The sequence below is a fragment of the Lathyrus oleraceus genome, chromosome 3, assembly GCF_024323335.1.
Source record: "Lathyrus oleraceus cultivar Zhongwan6 chromosome 3, CAAS_Psat_ZW6_1.0, whole genome shotgun sequence".
NCBI classification, from domain to species: Eukaryota; Viridiplantae; Streptophyta; class Magnoliopsida; order Fabales; family Fabaceae; genus Lathyrus; species Lathyrus oleraceus.
In genome coordinates this window covers 301,002,326-301,021,791 of record NC_066581.1, presented here as the reverse complement: position 1 = coordinate 301,021,791, position 19,466 = coordinate 301,002,326, and the positions used below count along the sequence as shown (strand labels likewise).

Below are 19,466 nucleotides of genomic sequence, written 5' to 3'. Positions count from 1 at the left end.
CTCACTTTGTTAGAATCTAGTAATTCCAAGGTTGAAGAGATATCTTCAACTAGTAATCCTTCACATAGTGATGAATTCCTTTCTCTCATTGATAGAGTGACCTCTCAAAAATGGTTTGTTATAATAACTTTAGTTATTAATAGAAATTTCATTTTAGAAAATGAAGTTGCCCTTATTGATAGTGGCGCTGATTTAAACTACCTTCAAGAAGGAATTATTCCCACTAAATACTTTGATAAAACCACACAATCTCTTATCCAAGCTGGAGGAGATAAACTTACGGTTAATTATAAGTTGTCTAATGCTTATATCTGTAACAAAGATATTTGTTTACCTACTCATTTTATTCTTGTAAAAAATTTAACTCATAGAATCATATTAGGAACTCCTTTTCTGCATAAAATTATACCTCTAATTAATGTTGATCAAAAGGGAATTACCTCCATTTTCAATAACAAAAGAATTACTTTTGAATTTATTACTGATCCTCATACTAGGATGATTAATGAAGTTAAAGATATTCTTCTTAAAAAAGAAAAACAAATTTGTTTTCTTAAAGAAGAAGTAGATTTATTAAACATTACTTCTCAACTTAAGAAACCTGAAATTCAAAATCAAATTAAATTAATTGATCAACAGTTTAAAGATGAAATCTGCAATGATTTACCTAATGCCTTTGGGATAGAAAGAAACATGTTATTTCTTTACCTTATCTTGATGACTTTAATGAAAGTCAGATTCCCACTAAAGCTATGTCTGCTCAAATGAATCATGAGTATTTGGATTTATGCAAAAAGGAGATAGAATCTCTTTTAGAAAAAAATTTAATAAGAAAATCCAAATCTCATTGGAGCTGCATAGTTTTTTATGTTAATAATGTTGCCGAAAGGGAACGTGGGGTCCCTAGACTTGTTATAAATTACAAACCTCTTAATAAAGTGTTGAAATGGATTAGATATCCTATTCCTAATAAAAAAGATCTTTTAGATAGATTAAACAATGCTTTAATCTTCTCTAAATTTGATATGAAATCTGGTTATTGGCAAATTCAGATTAATGAATCTGATAAGTATAAAACAACCTTTATTGTTCCTTTTGGACATTATGAATGGAATGTCCTTCCTTTTGGTCTTAAAAATGCCCCTTCTGAATTTCAAAATATTATGAATGATATTTTTAATCCTTATACTGAATTTATAATTGTTTATATTGATGATGTCTTAGTTTTTTCTAAAACTATAGATCAACATGTTAAACATTTAAATATATTCAAAGGATTAGTTAAACATAATGGATTAGTTATATCTGCTCCTAAGATGAAACTTTTTCAAACAAAAGTTAGATTTTTAGGTCATGAAATTGACCAAGGAACGATAATTCATATACAAAGAAGTATTGAATTCGCTTCTAAATTCCCTAATATTATTACAGATAAAAAACAATTAAAAGGTTTCTTGGTAGTCTCAATTATATAGCAGATTATTATGAAAATCTTGCAAAAGATACTGCCATATTACATGCTAGGCTTAAAAAGAATCCTGACCCTTGGACTGATAAACATTCTCAGGCAGTCCAAAGAATTAAAAATAAAGTTAAATGTTTGCCTTGTTTATCCCTTGTTAACCCTAAATATTTCAAAATTGTCGAAACGGATTCTTCCGACTTAGGCTCTGGAGGAATCCTTAAACAAATTATACCTGATACATCAAAAGAAGTTTTAGTCAGATTTACCTCTGGAAAATGGAATCCTGCCCAATCAAAATATTCTACTATCAAAAAAGAAATGCTCTCTATTATAAAATGCATTTCAAAATTTCAAGATGATCTTCTTAATAAGAATTTTTTATTAAAAATTGATTGTAGCTCAGCTAAATCAATTATTGAAAAAGATGTTAAATATCTTGTTGCTAAGCAAATTTTTGCTAGCTGGCAATCTTAATTATCTATGTTTGAATTTGACATTCAACACATTAAAGGTGAAAATAATTCACTTGCTGATTATTTAACTCGTGAATTCTTGCAGGGAAAAAATGATGACCCCGTATAGGGGAAGAGGCCGCGGTTATGGTCGTGGTGGAAGGGGGAGTAACAATATGTTACCCCAGCCAGAATCAAACATTCCTCTAATAGGGGATTGGACTACAATTTACAAAGGTAGAAAAATGCAACAATTACCTGCATCTTTATCTAAAAGGGAAGGTATTCCTCCCTCCTCCTCTAATAAAAGTACATCTTACAAAGAAGTTGCGGTTAATAACCCACCTCAAGAGCAATTGGATTATTTTGAAAATCCAGTAACTGAAAAAATCATGTATATTGATGAAGAAGATATCAAAATCAATCCAAATGATGGATGGTCTATCAAAACTAGATACCTCGAATCAAGAGGATATCTAGGCCTACATGGAAAATTTAGGCCTCACCTAGAAATTCTTCTAACCGTTACCGAATCGGTAACATTTACTCACCATTACCAGAATAATAACCCTGAAAGTTTTATAAACTTCAGTAAATGTCACATTAATAAAATCCTGTTACCAAGAGAATAAGGTCTTAATCCAAATGGTGAAAAGGCAATAAGAATTGCAGAAGAAAAGTATATTTACTTTAATTACTGGGACTATGTCCATGCTTTTACTCAAGCTTTTTATTATCAAAATCCCAAGAATAAGCATTCTTGGTTTTTCTCTATTAATCCAGAGATGATTAATAGACCTATACCAAATTGGTTTTATGAATGGTGGACTAAATTTGGTCCGCCTTTGGAAATATTACCCAAAGAATTACTTGATTTATACAATCCCTGGTGTGACAATAGCCCACTTATTGCAAATATTTTATCTGATAATTTAATCACCGGACAATGTCCATTTTGGTTCTATACCAAATTTCAGATTCCATGGATATGGAGATGGTCAATCACCATATCTCAAGATAAATTCAACATACCCATTTTAGAAAGAAATTTCTTCTATAAATGGTGGAACAAAATGAGTTCCGCAGAAGTCCAGAAAATAGAAAATTTAATTCAAACAGCTATAGCTGAAGACCAAAGTAATAAGGTCAAAGAGCAAAGCTCCCAAGAAATGTCTATGGGAAATCTGAAGAACTTCTTCCATAGAAAATATCCAAATGAATAAGAAGATGAAATCATGGTTAGAACTTTGGACCATATGAAAAACCAATTCTTCTCCACTTTTCCAGCAAAAGCATCAAAAGATGAGGATTCATCTATGAAGACCAGCTCTTCCATGGGATCAATTGATTCCCACAACTTTGACTGTTTGGCAGGAGAAGCCCAAGCAGAGGACCCAACTGCAAAGGATTTCTAGGACGCAATGATTCAATCAAAGGATTTCTTTGACTGTTTGTTCTCTTTTGCTTTCTGGGCCATGGATTGAATCATTGCGTCCCAGAAATCCTCTGCAGTTGGGTCCTCTGCTTGGGCTTCTCCTGCCAAACAGTCAAAGTTGTGGGAATCAATTGATCCCATGGAAGAGTTGGTCTTCATAGATGAATCCTCATCTTTTGATGCTTTTGCTGGAAAAGTGGAGAAGAATTGGTTTTTCATATGGTCCAAAGTTCTAAACATGATTTCATCTTCTGATTCATTTGGATATTTTCTCTGGAAGAAGTTCTTCAGATTTCCCATAGACATTTGTTGGGAGCTTTGCTCTTTGACCTTATTACTTTGGTCTTCAGCTATAGCTGTTTGAATTAAATTTCCTATTTTCTGGACTTCTTCGGAACTCATTTTGTTCCACCATTTATAGAAGAAATTTCTTTCTAAAATGGGTATGTTGAATTTATCTTGAGATATGGTGATTGACCATCTCCATATCCATGGAATCTGAAATTTGGTAAAGAACCAAAATGGACATTGTCCGGTAATTAAATTATCAGATAAAATATTTGCAATAAGTGGGCTATTGTCACACCAAGGATTGTATAAATCAAGTAATTCTTTGGGTAGTATTTCCAAAGACATACCAAATTTAGTCCACTATTCATAAAACCAATTTGGTATAGGTTTATTAATCATCTCTGGATTAATAGAGAAAAACCAAGAATGCTTATTCTTGGAATTTTGATAATAAAAAGCTTGAGTAAAAGCTTGGACATAGTGCCAGTAATTAAAGTAAATTTACTTTCCTTCTGCAATTCTTATTGCCTTTTCACCATTTGGATTAAGACCCCATTCTCTTGGTAACAGGATTTGATTAATGTGACATTTACTGAAGTTTATAAAACTTTCAGGATTATTATTCTGGTAATGGTGAGTAAATGTTACCGATTTGGTAACGGTTAGAAGAATTTCTAGGTGAGGCCTAGATTTTCCATGTAGGCCTGGATATCCTCTTGATTCGAGGTATCTAGTTTTGATAGACCATCCATCATTTAGATTGATTTGAATATCTTCTTCATCAATATACATGATTTTTTCAGTTACTGGATTTTCAAAATAATCCAATAGCTCTTTAGGTGGGTTATTAACCGCAACTTCTTTGTAAGATGTACTTTTATTAGAGGAGGAGGAAGGAATATCTTCCTTTTTAGATAAAGATGCAGGTAATTGTTGCATTTTTCTACCTTTGTAAACTGTAGTCCAATCCCCTTTAAGAGGAATGTTTGATTCTGACTGGGGTAACATATTGTTACTCCCCCTTCCACCACGGCCATAACCGCGGCCTCTTCCCCTATACGGGGTCAACATTTTTTCCCTGCAAAAATTCACAAGTTAAATAATCAGCAAGTGAATTATTTTCACCTTTAATGTGTTGAATATCAAATTCAAACATAGATAATTGAGATTGCCAACTAGCAAAAATTTGCTTAGCAACAAGATTTTTAACATCTTTTTCAATAATTGATTTAGCTGAGCTACAATCAATTTTTAATAAAAATTTCTTATTAAGAAGATCATCTTGAAATTTTGAAATGCATTTTATAATAGAGAGCATTTCTTTTTTGATAGTAAAATATTTTGATTGGGCAGGATTTCATTTTCCAGAGGTAAATCTGACTAAAACTTCTTTTTGATGTATCAGGTATAATTTGTTTAAGGATTCCTCCATAGCCTAAATCGGAAGCATCCGTTTCAACAATTTTGAAATATTTAGGGTTAGCAAGGGATAAACAAGGCAAACATTTAACTTTATTTTTAATTCTTTGGACTGCCTAAGAATGTTTATCAGTCCAAGGGCCAGAATTCTTTTTAAGCCTAGCATGTAATATGGCAGTATCTTTTGCAAGATTTTCATAATAATCTGCTATATAATTGAGACTACCAAGAAACCTTTGTAATTGTTTTTTATCTGTAATAATATTGGGGAATTTAGAAGTGAATTCAATACTTCTTTGTATAGGAATTATAGTTCCTTGGTCAATTTCATGACCTAAAAATCTAACTTTTGTTTGAAAAAGTTTCATCTTAGGAGCAGATATAACTAATCCATTATGTTTAACTAATCCATTATGTTTAACTAATCCTTTGAATATTTTTAAATGTTTAACATGCTGATCTATAGTTTTAGAAAAAACTAAGACATCATCAATATAAACAATTATAAATTCAGTATAAGGATTAAAAATATCATTCATAATATTTTGAAATTCAGAAGGGGCATTTTTAAGGCCAAAAGGAAGGACATTCCATTCATAATGTCCAAAAGGAACAGTAAAGGTTGTTTTATACTTATCAGATTCATTAATCTGAATTTGCCAATAACCAGATTTCATATCAAATTTAGAGAAGATTAAAGTATTGTTTAATCTATCTAAAAGATCTTTTTTATTAGGAATAGGATATGTAATCCATTTTAACACTTTATTAAGAGGTTTGTAATTTATAACAAGTCTAGGGACGCCACGTTCCCTTTCGGCAGCATTATTAACATAAAAAGTTGTGCAGCTCTAAGGAGATATGGATTTTCTTATTAATTTTTTTTCTAAAAGAGATTCTATCTCCTTTTTGCATAAATCCAAATACTCATGATTCATTTGAGCAGGCCTAGCTTTAGTGGGAATCTGACTTTCATTAAAGTCATCAAATAAGGTAAAGAAATAACATGTTTCTTTCTATCCCAAAAGGCATTAGGTAAATCATTGTAGATTTCATCTCTAAACTGTTGATCAATTAATTTAATTTGATTTTGAATTTCAGGTTTCTTAAGTTGAGAAGTAATGTTTAATAAATCTACTTCTTCTTTAAGAAAACAAATTTGTTTTTCTTTTTTAAGAAGAATATCTTTAACTTCATTAATCATCCTAGTATGAGGATCAGTAACAAATTCAAAAGTAATTCTTTTGTTATTGATAATGGAGGTAATTCCCTTTTGATCAACATTAATTAGAGGCATAATTTTATGCAGAAAAGGAGTTCCTAATATGATTCTATGAGTTAAATTTTTTACAAGAATAAAATGAGTAGGTAAACAAATATCTTTGTTACAGATATAAGCATTAGACAACTTGTAATTAACCGTGAGTTTATCTCCTCCAGCTTGGGTAAGAGATTGTGTGGTTTTATCAAAGTATTTAGTGGGAATAATTCCTTCTTGAAGGCAGTTTAATTCCTTATTAATGTTGTAGCCAAAGTAGTGCTTCTACTGGTTCCTGGCTCAATTTTAATGATTTTCTTATGATTAAGAATTTCTAATTTCTAAGATTCTGTGAGATAATGATCCCACCAGCCTCTAAGTTGGCCAACAAATCATGTGGTTATAAAGGATGCTATAGAACTATCTGAATTTCCATGTTGCTTGCAAACAGTAGAATACAGGATCATCATATGGATTGTATGTATAATCTGTTTGTCATTAAGACCATCAACATTTCATTCATAAATGGCTTTTCCTGAATAAGAATTCTGGAATGGTTCAGGTTCCTCAAAGAGCAAATCTTGCAGTGAGGGGCGTTTGTGATAATACTTTTCTATAGGCCTAGGAGAATAAACAGGGTTTATATTATTAGTATTATTAATGTCAAGGTTACTAATGTCTAAATTAGCAAACATATCAGATAATTGGTCAATATGGTTTTCGTTATTATTCTCAGAATAATCTTCATGGGACATAACTGTGATATTAAGACCTTTTAACTTTTGTTCTAAAATATGAACAAATTCTTGACCATTGATTTCCATTTTAAATCTCTCTTTGGAAACAGGAGGTTGTACTATAGGAACATCCGAAATAGTGGATGTGGACATCTGGTCCTTAGGTTTATTTATGAGGTCAATAATGATATCTTGACGTGCTATTTGTTTTTCTAAAAGATTTTTTATGGATAATAGAATTGTTTCCATAGTAATAAATTGTTCTCCTAAGCAAACAAGATAAGCATTGGTATAATTCTGAGACCTGATGACGGAATTTAATTCCTTAAGAGTAACTTGATTTTGTTCAACTCTTTGTAACTGAAGGTTAAGGTAAGGGGTAACTTCAGTATTTTGACTCAAACTTATCGTTTGTTCAAGGGGAAAAGGAGCTTCCATTTTTTCTCCTCTAACATTTTCCCAAGGTCTTTGTAAAACAAGGATTTCGTCTTGTTTTTTACTTATAAAATAGTTAACAAACCATTTCACAAAAGGAATGAAATCCTGCGCAAGGTTCGTTTGAGTGTAGTACTCATCTTTAAATTGAGATAATTCGGGTTATATATATATATATATATATATATATATATATATATATATATATATATATATATATATATATATATATATATATATATATATATATATATATATATATATATTAGAGCGGTATGGGCCTCTAAAATACTAATAATAATAATGATAATTATAATGATGGAAATATTAGTAAAGATAAAGAAATTATTTATAAAATAAATTGTAAGAGTAAAATAATATGCGGAAGACATGGAAGACATGTTGAAAATATTAAAAGACTTGCTTTTTTTTATGAAAATACTTACGAAGGATGGCAATCAAGAATTCCAAGTTTTAAGACTGAAAACTCGAATGTCTTTCACAACACACAAATGATCCTTTTATAGGCAAGGATCCACATGGACTTCAAACTAAGTTAAACTAAGCATATACTTTATAAAAATAATGACCCACATGTTCTGAATAATTGAAATAAAACAAAAAACTTTAATAAAGTAGAGTCAATAATTCAAAAGTAATTCTGAGTGGAAGGTAATTGAGGCCAACAAAGGGGGCGTTGTTGTCTTTAACTTCTTATCTTCACCATAATTAATTTTATCTTCAAAATAATTCTGACAAGAGGAATTTTCAAAATCTTATCTTCATCATAATTGAAATTATCTTCAACATAATTTAGAGATCTATGATTCCATAACAATCATCTTCATTATTATTTTCAGAAGTGCTAGAAGCACTATCACTTTCAGATAAAGCAGACATAGCTTCTTTAATTCTATTCAAGAATTCTTTATGGCTGGAAGTAGCAGATAAAGAGGTAAGTAATTTTGATTTATCTAACAAGAACGATGTATCTTCTGGAGAAATGGCCTTTTCTTTGCAAAGACCCAGATGAGACTTGAACCAAGAATCTAATCTTGATGGAGAAAGCAAATCTAGATTAAACTTTGACCTTTCTTGACTAATTGAGTAGAAGAGGACCCTTCCCATAATGGATCAGTTGAAAAGGTCCAAGATGAAATCCATGTAATTCCAAAAACAGCACAAAAACATAATAAAGACTTGTAATCAGGACATATAGTTTTTGCTGTAAAATTGTTAAAGGCCTTTGAGGCATAATCAGGAAATATTTCTAAAATTGGCCCAACAATTATGAACCACTAGATAAACCAATTAGGAAAGCTAAGTGAAATATCCTTGTTGAACCATATAAAGCAAGTGTGGTTGAAAGGTTCGACCGACAAAAAATTGAACCAAGCATCCATGTAATCAAAGTACGAATAGTATTGTGGAGTAAAGGCTCTGGAAAAAGATTTTAATTCTGATGGAGGTTGATTCCAATCAGAAGGAGATAATACCTTATTAACTTTGAATTTAGAGAACTTTATTTTAGATTTATCATTCTGATCTGTTTGGTGGGTAAGAGTAATGGACTCAGAATCTACCAGGATAAATTCGTAGAATTTTCTGGTCTTGGTTTGGTCTTTAGGAATGAAGAAAAATCCCAGGGGGAAATTCTTGAAATATTTTGTAATAAAGAGGAGTTTTGAGGACAGTAAAGTGTTTCTAAAGGTAATATTGGTATAGACAAATCTTTGGTAATAAAGGTCGATTTTGGTAAAGAAGAAGGAGGTGTATAGTAGGCTAGTTTAGACGGGTGATTTTTCTGGATAGATAATGGACTGGTAATTTGAGATGTAAAAGCTAATGGAGTTAATAATGTAGGCTTAATAGTTGTCAAGGGAGTAGCAGTAATAGGAGAGGTAACTTTGGAAATAAAAGATGGAGAACCTAAAATTATTTCCTTATCTTTTTTATCTTTAATGGGAGGACCATAATCATCTCTGGGGTCAACTGATTTTTTACAAACGTTTTTCCTGTAAAAATTCTCTAGTTAGAAAATATGGTAATGAATTTTTAATTCCTTGAATATGCTCGATTTCAAAATTAAAACAAGAAAGTAATGCTTGCCACCTAGCAAGTATATGTTTTGAAACTAAATTTTTAACATCCTTTTGTAAAACACTTTGTGCAGCTTTGCAATCTGTTTTTAATAAAAATGTTCTTGAAAACAAGTCATCTTGAAATTTTGTAATACACAAAACAATAGATAAAATTTCTTTTTTAATAGTACTATAGTTTAATTGAGCTGGGTTCCAAGTTCCAGAATAATATCTGACCACTTGTTCCTTTTCCATGCCCGGAAGTATTTGTTTTAGAACTCCCCCAAAGCCTATGTCTGAGGCATCGGTTTCAACAATAAGGTTGGCACTAGGATCAGGTATTCCTAAATAGGGTAATTTTTTAACTATTTTCTTTAATTGCAAAACACTTTGGATCATTGAATCATCCCAAGGAGGAGGATTCTTCCTAAGTCTCTTGAATAATGGTATACAAATGGTTCTTAAGTTAGATATGAAGTCAGCCACATAATTTATACAACCTAAGAATCTTCGCAACTGGGTTTTATCCTTTAGTTCATCTAGAAATTTATTAATAAATTCTAAAGATCTACTAATGGGGGTATACATACCTTGGGAAATATCAAAACCCAAAAATCTTACTTTAGATTGAAATATTTTAAGTTTCTTTTCAGACAAGACTAACCCATTTTCTTTAATTATCTCATAAAATAGGTTCATATGTTGTATATGCTGATTTATAAAATCTGAAAATACTAATATGTCATCTAAATAGACTATGGTGAAGTGCGAGTAATCATTAAATATAGTATTCATAATATTTTGGAACTCGGAAGGAGCATGTTTTAATCCTAAAGGCATGACATTCCATTCATAGTGACCAAAGGGCACCACAAAAGCGGTTTTATATTTATCTTCTTCCTTTAATTGTATTTGATAATATCCAGATTTAAGATCAAACTTTGAAAATATACTTTTATTATGTAATCTGTTTATCAAATCCTTTTTATTAGGTATGGGATACCTAATCCATTGTAATGCTTTATTTAAGGGTTTGTAATTTATTACTAACCGAGGACTTCCTCTTTCTAGCTCAGAAGCATTAGTAACATAGAAAGCGGAGCAACTCCAAGGAGACTTACTGGGTCTAATCAATCCCTTGTCTAAGAAATCTTTTATTTCTTTTTTACAATAGTCTAAATTTTGTTTATTCGTTTGTATTGGTCTGACTTTAGTGGGGATATTTGCTTCCTTAAAGTCAGGTTCATAGGGTAATGAGTTAGTATGCACTTTTCTTTTCCATAAAGCATTAGGTTGTTCTGAGCAAAGATTTTTAATGAATTTATTTTGTATACCTTTAATTTTTTCTTGAATACTTGGAGATTGCAGTTGATCTTCTATCTTTTTATAGTGTATTTCTTTATTAATGAAATTATTTTATTTTCTTTTATTATTAATTTGATTAATAAATGATATAACCTTACTCTGGACAGAGTTAAGATCCCTAATCTTAGGTGGTTCTAAGAATTCAAATTTAATTTCACGCCCTAAAGCATTAGTGATTATAGCTGCATTATTAATTGTGAAAGGGTAGAGTAAAGCTAGAAAGGGGGTTCATAGAATAATGGACTCATGAATATTTCTTACTAAAAGAAAAGAGGTTCTATAACAAATCTGATCTTTACAAATTTTAGCACTTGATAATTTGTAAGAAACTTATAATCTATTATCATTGGCTCCTCTTAAAGATTCTTTGGTTTTTTCATAAGTTGGGATCAACCCTTCTTAGATGCAATTTAAATCTACTCCTGAATCAATCAAAGCAATTAATTCATAAGTTTTATCTTTAACAATGAGATTTATTTTACTATACCATTTATGAGATATTAATTTTTCTATTTTGTTAATATACCCATCTTCATTATTCAGAATAATAGTTTCCTCATTATTTTTGGTTAAGCTAGATGAGGCTAAATTTTCATTGGATTGATTCTGAATAATCATGTTTCCTTATCACTCTAAAAGTTTAATTTCTATCTCATCATCCCTGGTTTTTAGAATTCTAATTTCATTTTTTAAATTACTAATTTCTTCTTGTAAATCTTTAATAGAAACAGTTTTTTCAACCGGTTTCTTAAATAAATCCATAACATTTTTAAATTCTACTTTGTGAATATTCTTTTTGGAAATATCATTTTCATCTATAATTTTTTTAATTTGTCTCATGAAAGCATTCTTACTTTCTGAATTTTCCATTTTGTCTAATATTCCTATCAAAGTATTAACTTAATTATTTCTTAAAACATTAATTATTTTGTTGCAATTGTCACAATTAGAGAAATCTAGGCCTAACCATTCATCAGAATCATCATTCGTTTTTTCAGAATTGTCAATTTGATGTATTTCTTCGTAAGAAGATTCTTCAGATGTTGATGACCCTTCTTCCTCCGAGTTTAACAAGATGTTATTTAAAGTAGTTATTAAGCTTTCTTTTAACTCTTTTGAAATGTCTAAGTTACTTAGTTGATTAATTTTTTCTTGAACCTTACATTTATTAGCATAATGGCCAAAACGACCACACTTATAGCATTTAGCATCTTTATCATTGGGTTTAGATTTATTATTATATTTTCTGTAAGGTTTCTTACCATAATTTTTCTTGTAAGATTTTTTTATAGAATTTTGGCTTGTCTTTGTAAAATTGCTTCTTATGATAATGGAAGTTATTTCTTCCTTTACTAGCAGGTTTTTTATTCTTGGGGTTACTCGGGGCTCTTAAAGGAGTAGCTCCATATTGTTCGCAAAATGATCCCATTTCACGCCTATTACTAGCCTTTTCATTCTTAATCTTATTTTGTAATTTATAATTTGTACAAATTTGTATACCAGTTTCAATTACATAATTAGATCATTCCCCAATGGTTAATAATTGATAGGGGATCGTTCCATTAAAGTTTTGCTTAATATTAATTTTTACCTTTTCTGCAAATAACCTAGGTAAACCACTAATAAATCTTTCTTTCCAATAATCTGCCACACCATCCGACCTAAGGCATAGTTTAGATAAGAACATATCTCTATACCACCTATAATCAGACATGGTTGGACAATAAAGGTTTAACAATTGGTCAGCTGCTCTTTGTTGGAGTTTAAAGGGTTCTCCTACAAAGAACTTAGTAATAGCATATAAGAGGGTTGTAACACAAATCTCTTCGTTAGATTCTATTTTTACGGCTGAATCTATTTGGTATTTAGCTTTTGAACTAAGGAGGTTGTCCCACCATCCTTTTAATTGTCCGCTAAATCCCATAACTAATATCTCTTTAGTATGTTTATCCGTATTTCCTTTAAGTTTGAAGGTAGTAGCAGCCATGGTCATGTTTTGTATTGTATCCAAAACTTGTTGTTCAGACGCACCATCGATATTCCACTCGACAATGGATTCTCCTGAATAATTATTTTCTATAAAACTACTTCTTTCTTCAAATTGCACATCAGTAAATGAAGGCCTAGGATAATAGTTTCGGGTTTTAGGTCTTGGGACTCTTCCGCCTAATTTGCTCACCATATTGTCGTATTCTTCGTCTCGAGATAAAGTATTTATCTCTTCTGAAGAAGTTTCTATGTTTAAGGCTTTTAATTTAGTAACTAATTCCTCTATTTTATGAGTAGTATCACGACCTAAACTCATTCCTTTCAACTCTTGGTTAGAAGGAGTATGGTATTGATAAATAGGTCGGGTAGGATCCAATTTATAGTCTTTAACATCCTTAGGTTGAGGAATAGAGTTTTCTATCCTATCTAATTGTTGGGAAATAGTGTGAAGTATTTGGTTTGAATAGTTAATCTGACTATGCAGATTATTTTAATGTCTTTTCTCTGATCTACAGGATTAGCTATCGATTTAAATGGTGAAGCTTTTATTTCTATGTTCTCTTTAGAAGGGGTAATTCTAATAGATTCCAATGGTGGATGAACTGACTCTATAATTTCTTTCTTAGAAGTTTTCCATCTGGTACTTATCCTAACATTAACATCTAAGTACATCTTAACAGCAAAAGGATTTTCTATCTCTTCTTCTAGACAGAGTAATTCAAACCATATAAAGAAATAGATATTAATTTCATGTGTTTCTAGAAACCTATAAAAAATTTGCAAATACATTTGAGTCTGATCTTTAAAGAAATTTGAGAAATACCAATTTCTCTTTTCTAAATTATAAATGGCCTCAAAGTCAGCTCTAATCCAAGCTTTGTCTATGACAAAGGGTTCGTCATTTGTAATAACACCTAGTATTTGGGATTCGGTTGGAGAGGGTGACCTAGAGGTCCTCTTAGAGTATAGCGGTTGGGGAAGGTATCTTGATCTAATTCAATTTTATCATTATTTAAGGTAGCAGGAACTAAGGTTCGGTTATTAATTTTACTCCGTGAACTACATCCTAATTCGCTAAAAGCCTTGATGATTTGAGACATGGTTTTAAAACAATATTTATACAAATAGCTTTATTTAATCGAACTAGTTATTCTTCGACTTTCTCACCCACTATCTGTCTCTATCCTCCCCCTTATTGTTTGTTTTCTTAACGGCAACTACAGTGTGCTAAACCAATGGGTTTACCGCCTCACCTATCTGGACTTACGACCTGGACCACACATTACCAGCAGGTACCCTTAGAGAAATTCAAAGTTCATGGTTACGGTTAAAAAGAAACAGCGAAATAAGAAAACTTTTCAAATAACACTTCTTTTTTTTTAATAAAACTAGTAGAAATCTAGTAAAAGATAATGCAAGTCAATAATCACCATCAACCGGGCTCTGATACCAGAGCGGTAGGGGCCTCTAAAATACTAATAATAATAATAATAATAATAATAATAATAATGATAATCATAATTGTGGAAATATTAGTAAAGATAGAGAAATTATTGATAAAATAAATTGTAAGAGTAAAATAATATGCGGAAGACATGGAATTCCACCTTTATGATTATCATTATTAGTATTATTATTATTATTATTAGTATTTTAGAAGGGCCTACCGCTCTGGTATTAGAGCCCGGTTGGTGGTGATTATTGACTTGCATTATGGAAAAGGTACAAGTGGTCAGATATTATTCTGGAACTTGGAACCCAGCTCAATTAAACTATAGTACTATTAAAAAAGAAATTTTATCTATTGTTTTGTGTATTACAAAATTTCAAGATGACTTATTTTCAAAAATATTTTTATTAAAAACAGATTGCAAAGCTGGACAAAGTGTTTTACAAAAGGATGTTAAAAATTTAGTTTCAAAACATATATTTGCTAGGTGGCAAGCATTACTTTCTTGTTTTGATTTTAAAATCGAGCATATTCAAGGAATTAAAAATTCATTACCAGATTTTCTAACCAGAGAATTTTTACAGGGAAAACATGAGTAAAAAATCAGTTGACTCCAGAGATGATTATGGTCCTCCCATTAAAGATAAAAAAGATAAGGAAATAATTTTAGGTTCTCCATCTTTTATTTCCAAAGTTATCTCTCCTATTACTGCTACTCCCCTGACAACTATTAAGCCTACATTATTAACTCCATTAGCTTTTACATCTCAAATTACCAGTCCATTATCTATCCAGAAAAATCACCCGTCTAAACTAGCCTACTATACACCTCCTTCTTCTATACCAAAATCGACATTTATTATCAAAGATTTGTCTATATCAATATTACCTTTAGAAACACTTTACTGTCCTCCAAACTCCTCTTTATTACAAAATATTTCAAGAATTTTTCCCCCAGGATTTTTCTTCATTCCTAAAGACCAAACCAAGACCAGAAAATTCTACGAATTTATCCTGGTAGATTCTGAGTCCATTACTTTTACCCACCACACAGATCCGAATGATAAATCTAAAATAAAGTTCTCTAAATTCAAAGTTAATAAGGTATTATCTCCTTTTGATTGGAATCAACCTCCATCAGAATTAAAATCTTTTTCCAGAGCCTTTACTCCACAATACTATTCGTACTTTGATTACATGGATGCTTGGTTCAATTTTTTGTCGGTCGAACCTTTCAACCACACTTGGCTTATATGGTTCAACAAGGATATTTCACTTAGCTTTCCTAATTGGTTTATCTAGTGGTTCATAATTGTTGGGCCAATTTTAGAAATATTTCCTGATTATGCCTCAAAGGCCTTTAACAATTTTACAGCAAAAACTACCTGTCCTGATTACAAGTCTTTATTATGTTTTTGTGCTGTTTTTGAAATTACATGGATTTCATCTTGGACCTTTTCAACTGATCCATTATGGGAAGGGTCCTCTTTTACTCAATTAGTCCAGAAATTTTCTGTTAAATGGTGGTCAAAGTTTAATCTAGATTTGCTTTCTCCATCAAGATTAGATTCTTGGTTCAAGTCTCATACGGGTCTTTGCAAAGAAAATGTCATTTCTCCAGAAGATACATCGTTCTTGTTAGATAAATCAAAATTACTTGCCTCTTTATCTGCTACTTCCAGCCATAAAGAATTCTTGAATAGAATTAAAGAAGTTATGACTGCTTTATCTAAAAGCGATAGTGCTTCTAGCACTTATGAAAATAATAATGAAGATAATTATTATGGAATCATAGATCTCTAAATTATGTTGAAGATAAGTTCAATTATGATGAATATAAGATTTTGAAGATTCCTCTTGTCAGAATTATTTTGAACATAAAATCAATTATGGTGAAGATAAGAAGTTAAAGACAACAACGACCTCCTTTGTTGGCCTCAATTACCTTCCACTCAAAATTACTTTTGAATTATTGACTCTACTTTATTAAAGTTTTTTGTTTTATTTCAATTATTCAGACCATGTGAATCATTATTTTTATAAAGTTTATGCTTAGTTTAATTTAGTTTGAAGTCCGTGTGGATCCTTACCTATAAAAGGATCATTTGTATGTTGTGAAAGGCATTCGAGTTTTCAGTCTTAAAACTTGAAATTCTTGATTGCCATCCTTTATAAGTACTTTAATAAATAAAAGCAACTCTTTTAATATTTTCAACATGTCTTCCATGTCTTCCGCATATTATTTTACTCTTACAATTTATTTTAAAGATTAATTAATATACACTGACGGTGTAAAGATTTTTGAGATTAATTGAAATACACTGTCAGTGTAAAAGGGTTTTACACCATCACTTAATTATAGACGTTGGATATTAAAAGAAATTTGACTTTTATTTTAAAAATCTATAAAGTAATACAAACGGGTGATGGTGATGCACCGACGGTGTAAAACTTTTTACACTGACAGTATATAGTAATTAATCTCAAGATTTTTTACATTGTCAGTTAATTACAACCATTGATTTATTTAACATATTTGACTTTTATTTTAACCACTTAAAAAGTAATACAAACAGATGATTGTGATGCATTGACCGTGTAAAAAACTGACAGTGCATAACAATTAATCTCTTTATTTTATCAATAATTTCTTTATCTTTACTAATATTTCCACCATTATGATTATCATTATTAGTATTATTAGTAGTAGTATTTTAGAGGCCCCTACCGCTCTAGTATATATATTGTTTTTCTTATTTCATTAATAAGATATATTAGTGAAATTATTACATCAATATTATATAGCTCAATTTTCCACACGCACCTCCCCACACAAATCAAAACAGTCACATGAAATAACTCTCAATACATGTTTGATTCACACAACAAATTCACATCACACTCTGAAATCCCGTGAAATCAGGGATTTGGAAATTGTGTGTAACGGTTTTCTCCTTCACACAAACCTCACAGGATATTTCAATTCACACAAATGACACACTCACAAATCTTCTATATAACAATACCTCTCTCACTCATTTTAAGAGGACCCTGATTACACCAAATGTTGTGCAAAAATCCCTCAAAAAAACTCACCAAGAGCTCTCTAACAAAGACCAATTGGAGCTTCAAATCAAAGCTCTAAGCTTAGGTCTGAGCTAAGGCCGCTCATCATAATAACATCATTACAATCATCACACATATGCATAAGCAAGAAGAAGGCCAAGAAAGTAGATAGAAGACTTATCTGAACCTCGTCGGAGAAGACGTCATCGTCAGACTAGTTCCGGTCAAGTAACTTTTCTTTCCTTTTGTCTAAGATTTTCAAACCTTCGTGTTTGTTGTTCAACTGAGAAAAAACCCTCCACTAATTGTTTGAAATTGTTGATATTTAAGATTTAATTTCACTTTGAAGTTTCAAGGTTTTTTGTTTCTGATTTGGGATTTGTGATTTTTGGTTGTGATTCTGCTGAAATAGATGATGGATTTGGGTTTAGGTAGGGTAAGAAGCGGGGATGGATTCTAGGTGTCTCACTGTGGCGTTACCGTGAGACTCATCAACACCGCCATGAGAGTTCTTGTCCTCCGCCGCGTTTGATCTTTTTTTCTGGGTTCATGTTGTTGGATCTTTGTTTGTTCATAGGCAAGAGAGAGGGGCCTTTGAGTTTGTTTGTTGTAAGGATGTGTGGAAAGTGGGTTGAGTTAATTTATGAGATTCCCTCAGCAATGATTCCCCACCATGTCTTCATTCCATCTGCGACATGTGGCAAACAGAGGTGGTCCAACCTCTATCATATTTTGATGCACTCTTATCTCTATTTTTGCTCATTTTAAATGGTATTTTGATGTTGTTATATTTGGTTTAAATTGAAATAAAATGAGTAGTAACTTTAACTTTTTGTAAATAGATCTTTTAAAATGCAAAAATCCTGGTCCAACGCCAAACGACTTTTTTCTTAAATCATTTCCATAATCCTATTTTGTTTTGAGCGCGAATTAAAACCTTGATCAACATCGAGTATTTTATCCAAATTAAATCTAAAATACTTAACTTATTAAAACAAGTAACCGTCATCCATTAAAAAATTTCAATTTAATTCACCTTAAAATTCTTTTCATAATTAAATCAAATCAGACTCATTTTGATAATAACTTAGATGAAAAAGAAAGTGGTCTAGAGCCTTATATTCCCTTCTCTGAATATTCAGATATGAGTTGCCTTACTCGACCATTCGAGTATTCATCATCCACTCAAAATATTTTAACTATATTAAATCCTTTTGCAATTAAAGATGAAAAAGGAGATGGTCTAGAGCCTTCCGTTCATCTAATTGGTTATTAAGATATGACTTGCCTTACTTGACTATCCGAGTAATCGTCATTCAAACAAACATTCAACATATTAACTCAACTTCTCACCACCGTGCGATCAAAACTTTTTTTCAAAAGAAAATTGTTTAGTTTGTTCTAATGCGCATACAAATTAGTGCTTAAGCCTCCTTCGAGAGTAGAGTAACCAATGTTCAACCGTTAGAATGCAATCTAAAACACTTGTTCATAAAAAACACAAACCAACAAATTGTAGCCTCCCCCCGAACTACGAAGCTTTGAGTTCCTCATTGTATCCGAGAATACGTATGAGCAAGACCCGCAATCTCGGCAAGCATCCTAATAAAAATATTTTTGCGACCCCTTTCCTTTTTTTAACTTTTGATTACTTGAAGAAAACAATTAAAATAAGATAACATTCGATCGCAAGTCTAACTAAAAGGTTCCTGCTGAGTACAACGGACATGGTGGGTGTTAATACCTTCCCCTTGCGTAATCGACTCCCGAATCCAATTTGGTTCCAACAAGTAACTTGCAGAATTGCTTGAAAAATACAAAGTAACTGCATAAAGATATTAAAACAATTGAATAAAATGCTTAGATTAAAAGTGAGACACAAGTTCATACATTTCTCAAAATTATGTATCTATATATATTTTGGATGTGTGAATTCTAAAGAGAGTATAATGAAAAGGCGAACTCCTTTCATAGAAATGAAATATACTTATAGACTATGTACATTAATTACCGTCAACAACGG

At 31.1% G+C, this 19,466-nt stretch overlaps 1 protein-coding gene and 1 long non-coding RNA gene across 3 annotated transcripts; one reads left to right on the top strand and one right to left on the bottom strand.

The window, feature by feature from the left end:
• Positions 1-1,399: 1,399 nt before the first annotated feature.
• Positions 1,400-17,862, bottom strand: LOC127127229 (uncharacterized). 2 transcript variants are annotated; one of them, XR_007805288.1, is made up of 2 exons: positions 17,631-17,862; positions 1,400-1,697 (listed from the first exon to the last, which is right to left on the bottom strand). XR_007805288.1 is itself a non-coding variant. In XM_051056360.1 (2 exons), exons 1-2 carry the CDS (start codon positions 17,648-17,650, stop codon positions 4,145-4,147), a joined length of 597 nt encoding a protein of 198 aa, XP_050912317.1. In that variant the 5' UTR covers positions 17,651-17,862; the 3' UTR covers positions 3,514-4,144. The 2 variants fall into 2 exon arrangements, 1 of the variants encoding a protein (XP_050912317.1); XM_051056360.1 differs by lacking the exon at positions 1,400-1,697 and adding an exon at positions 3,514-4,721.
• LOC127127230 (uncharacterized) lies at positions 17,144-18,271 on the top strand. The gene is made up of 2 exons (XR_007805289.1): positions 17,144-17,671; positions 17,856-18,271. It is a non-coding gene; the product is annotated as an uncharacterized LOC127127230 (long non-coding RNA).
• The last annotated feature ends 1,195 nt before the right edge of the window (positions 18,272-19,466 follow it).

Excerpts from the sequence above, each read along its gene's own strand:
- LOC127127229 (XM_051056360.1), bottom strand. The coding sequence starts at position 17,650 with ATGACGTCTTCTCCGACGAG. Across the intron at positions 4,722-17,630 it reads ATGACGTCTTCTCCGACGAG|GGAAAAAATGTTGACCCCGT; the intron begins GTTCAGATAAGT and ends GAATTTTTGCAG.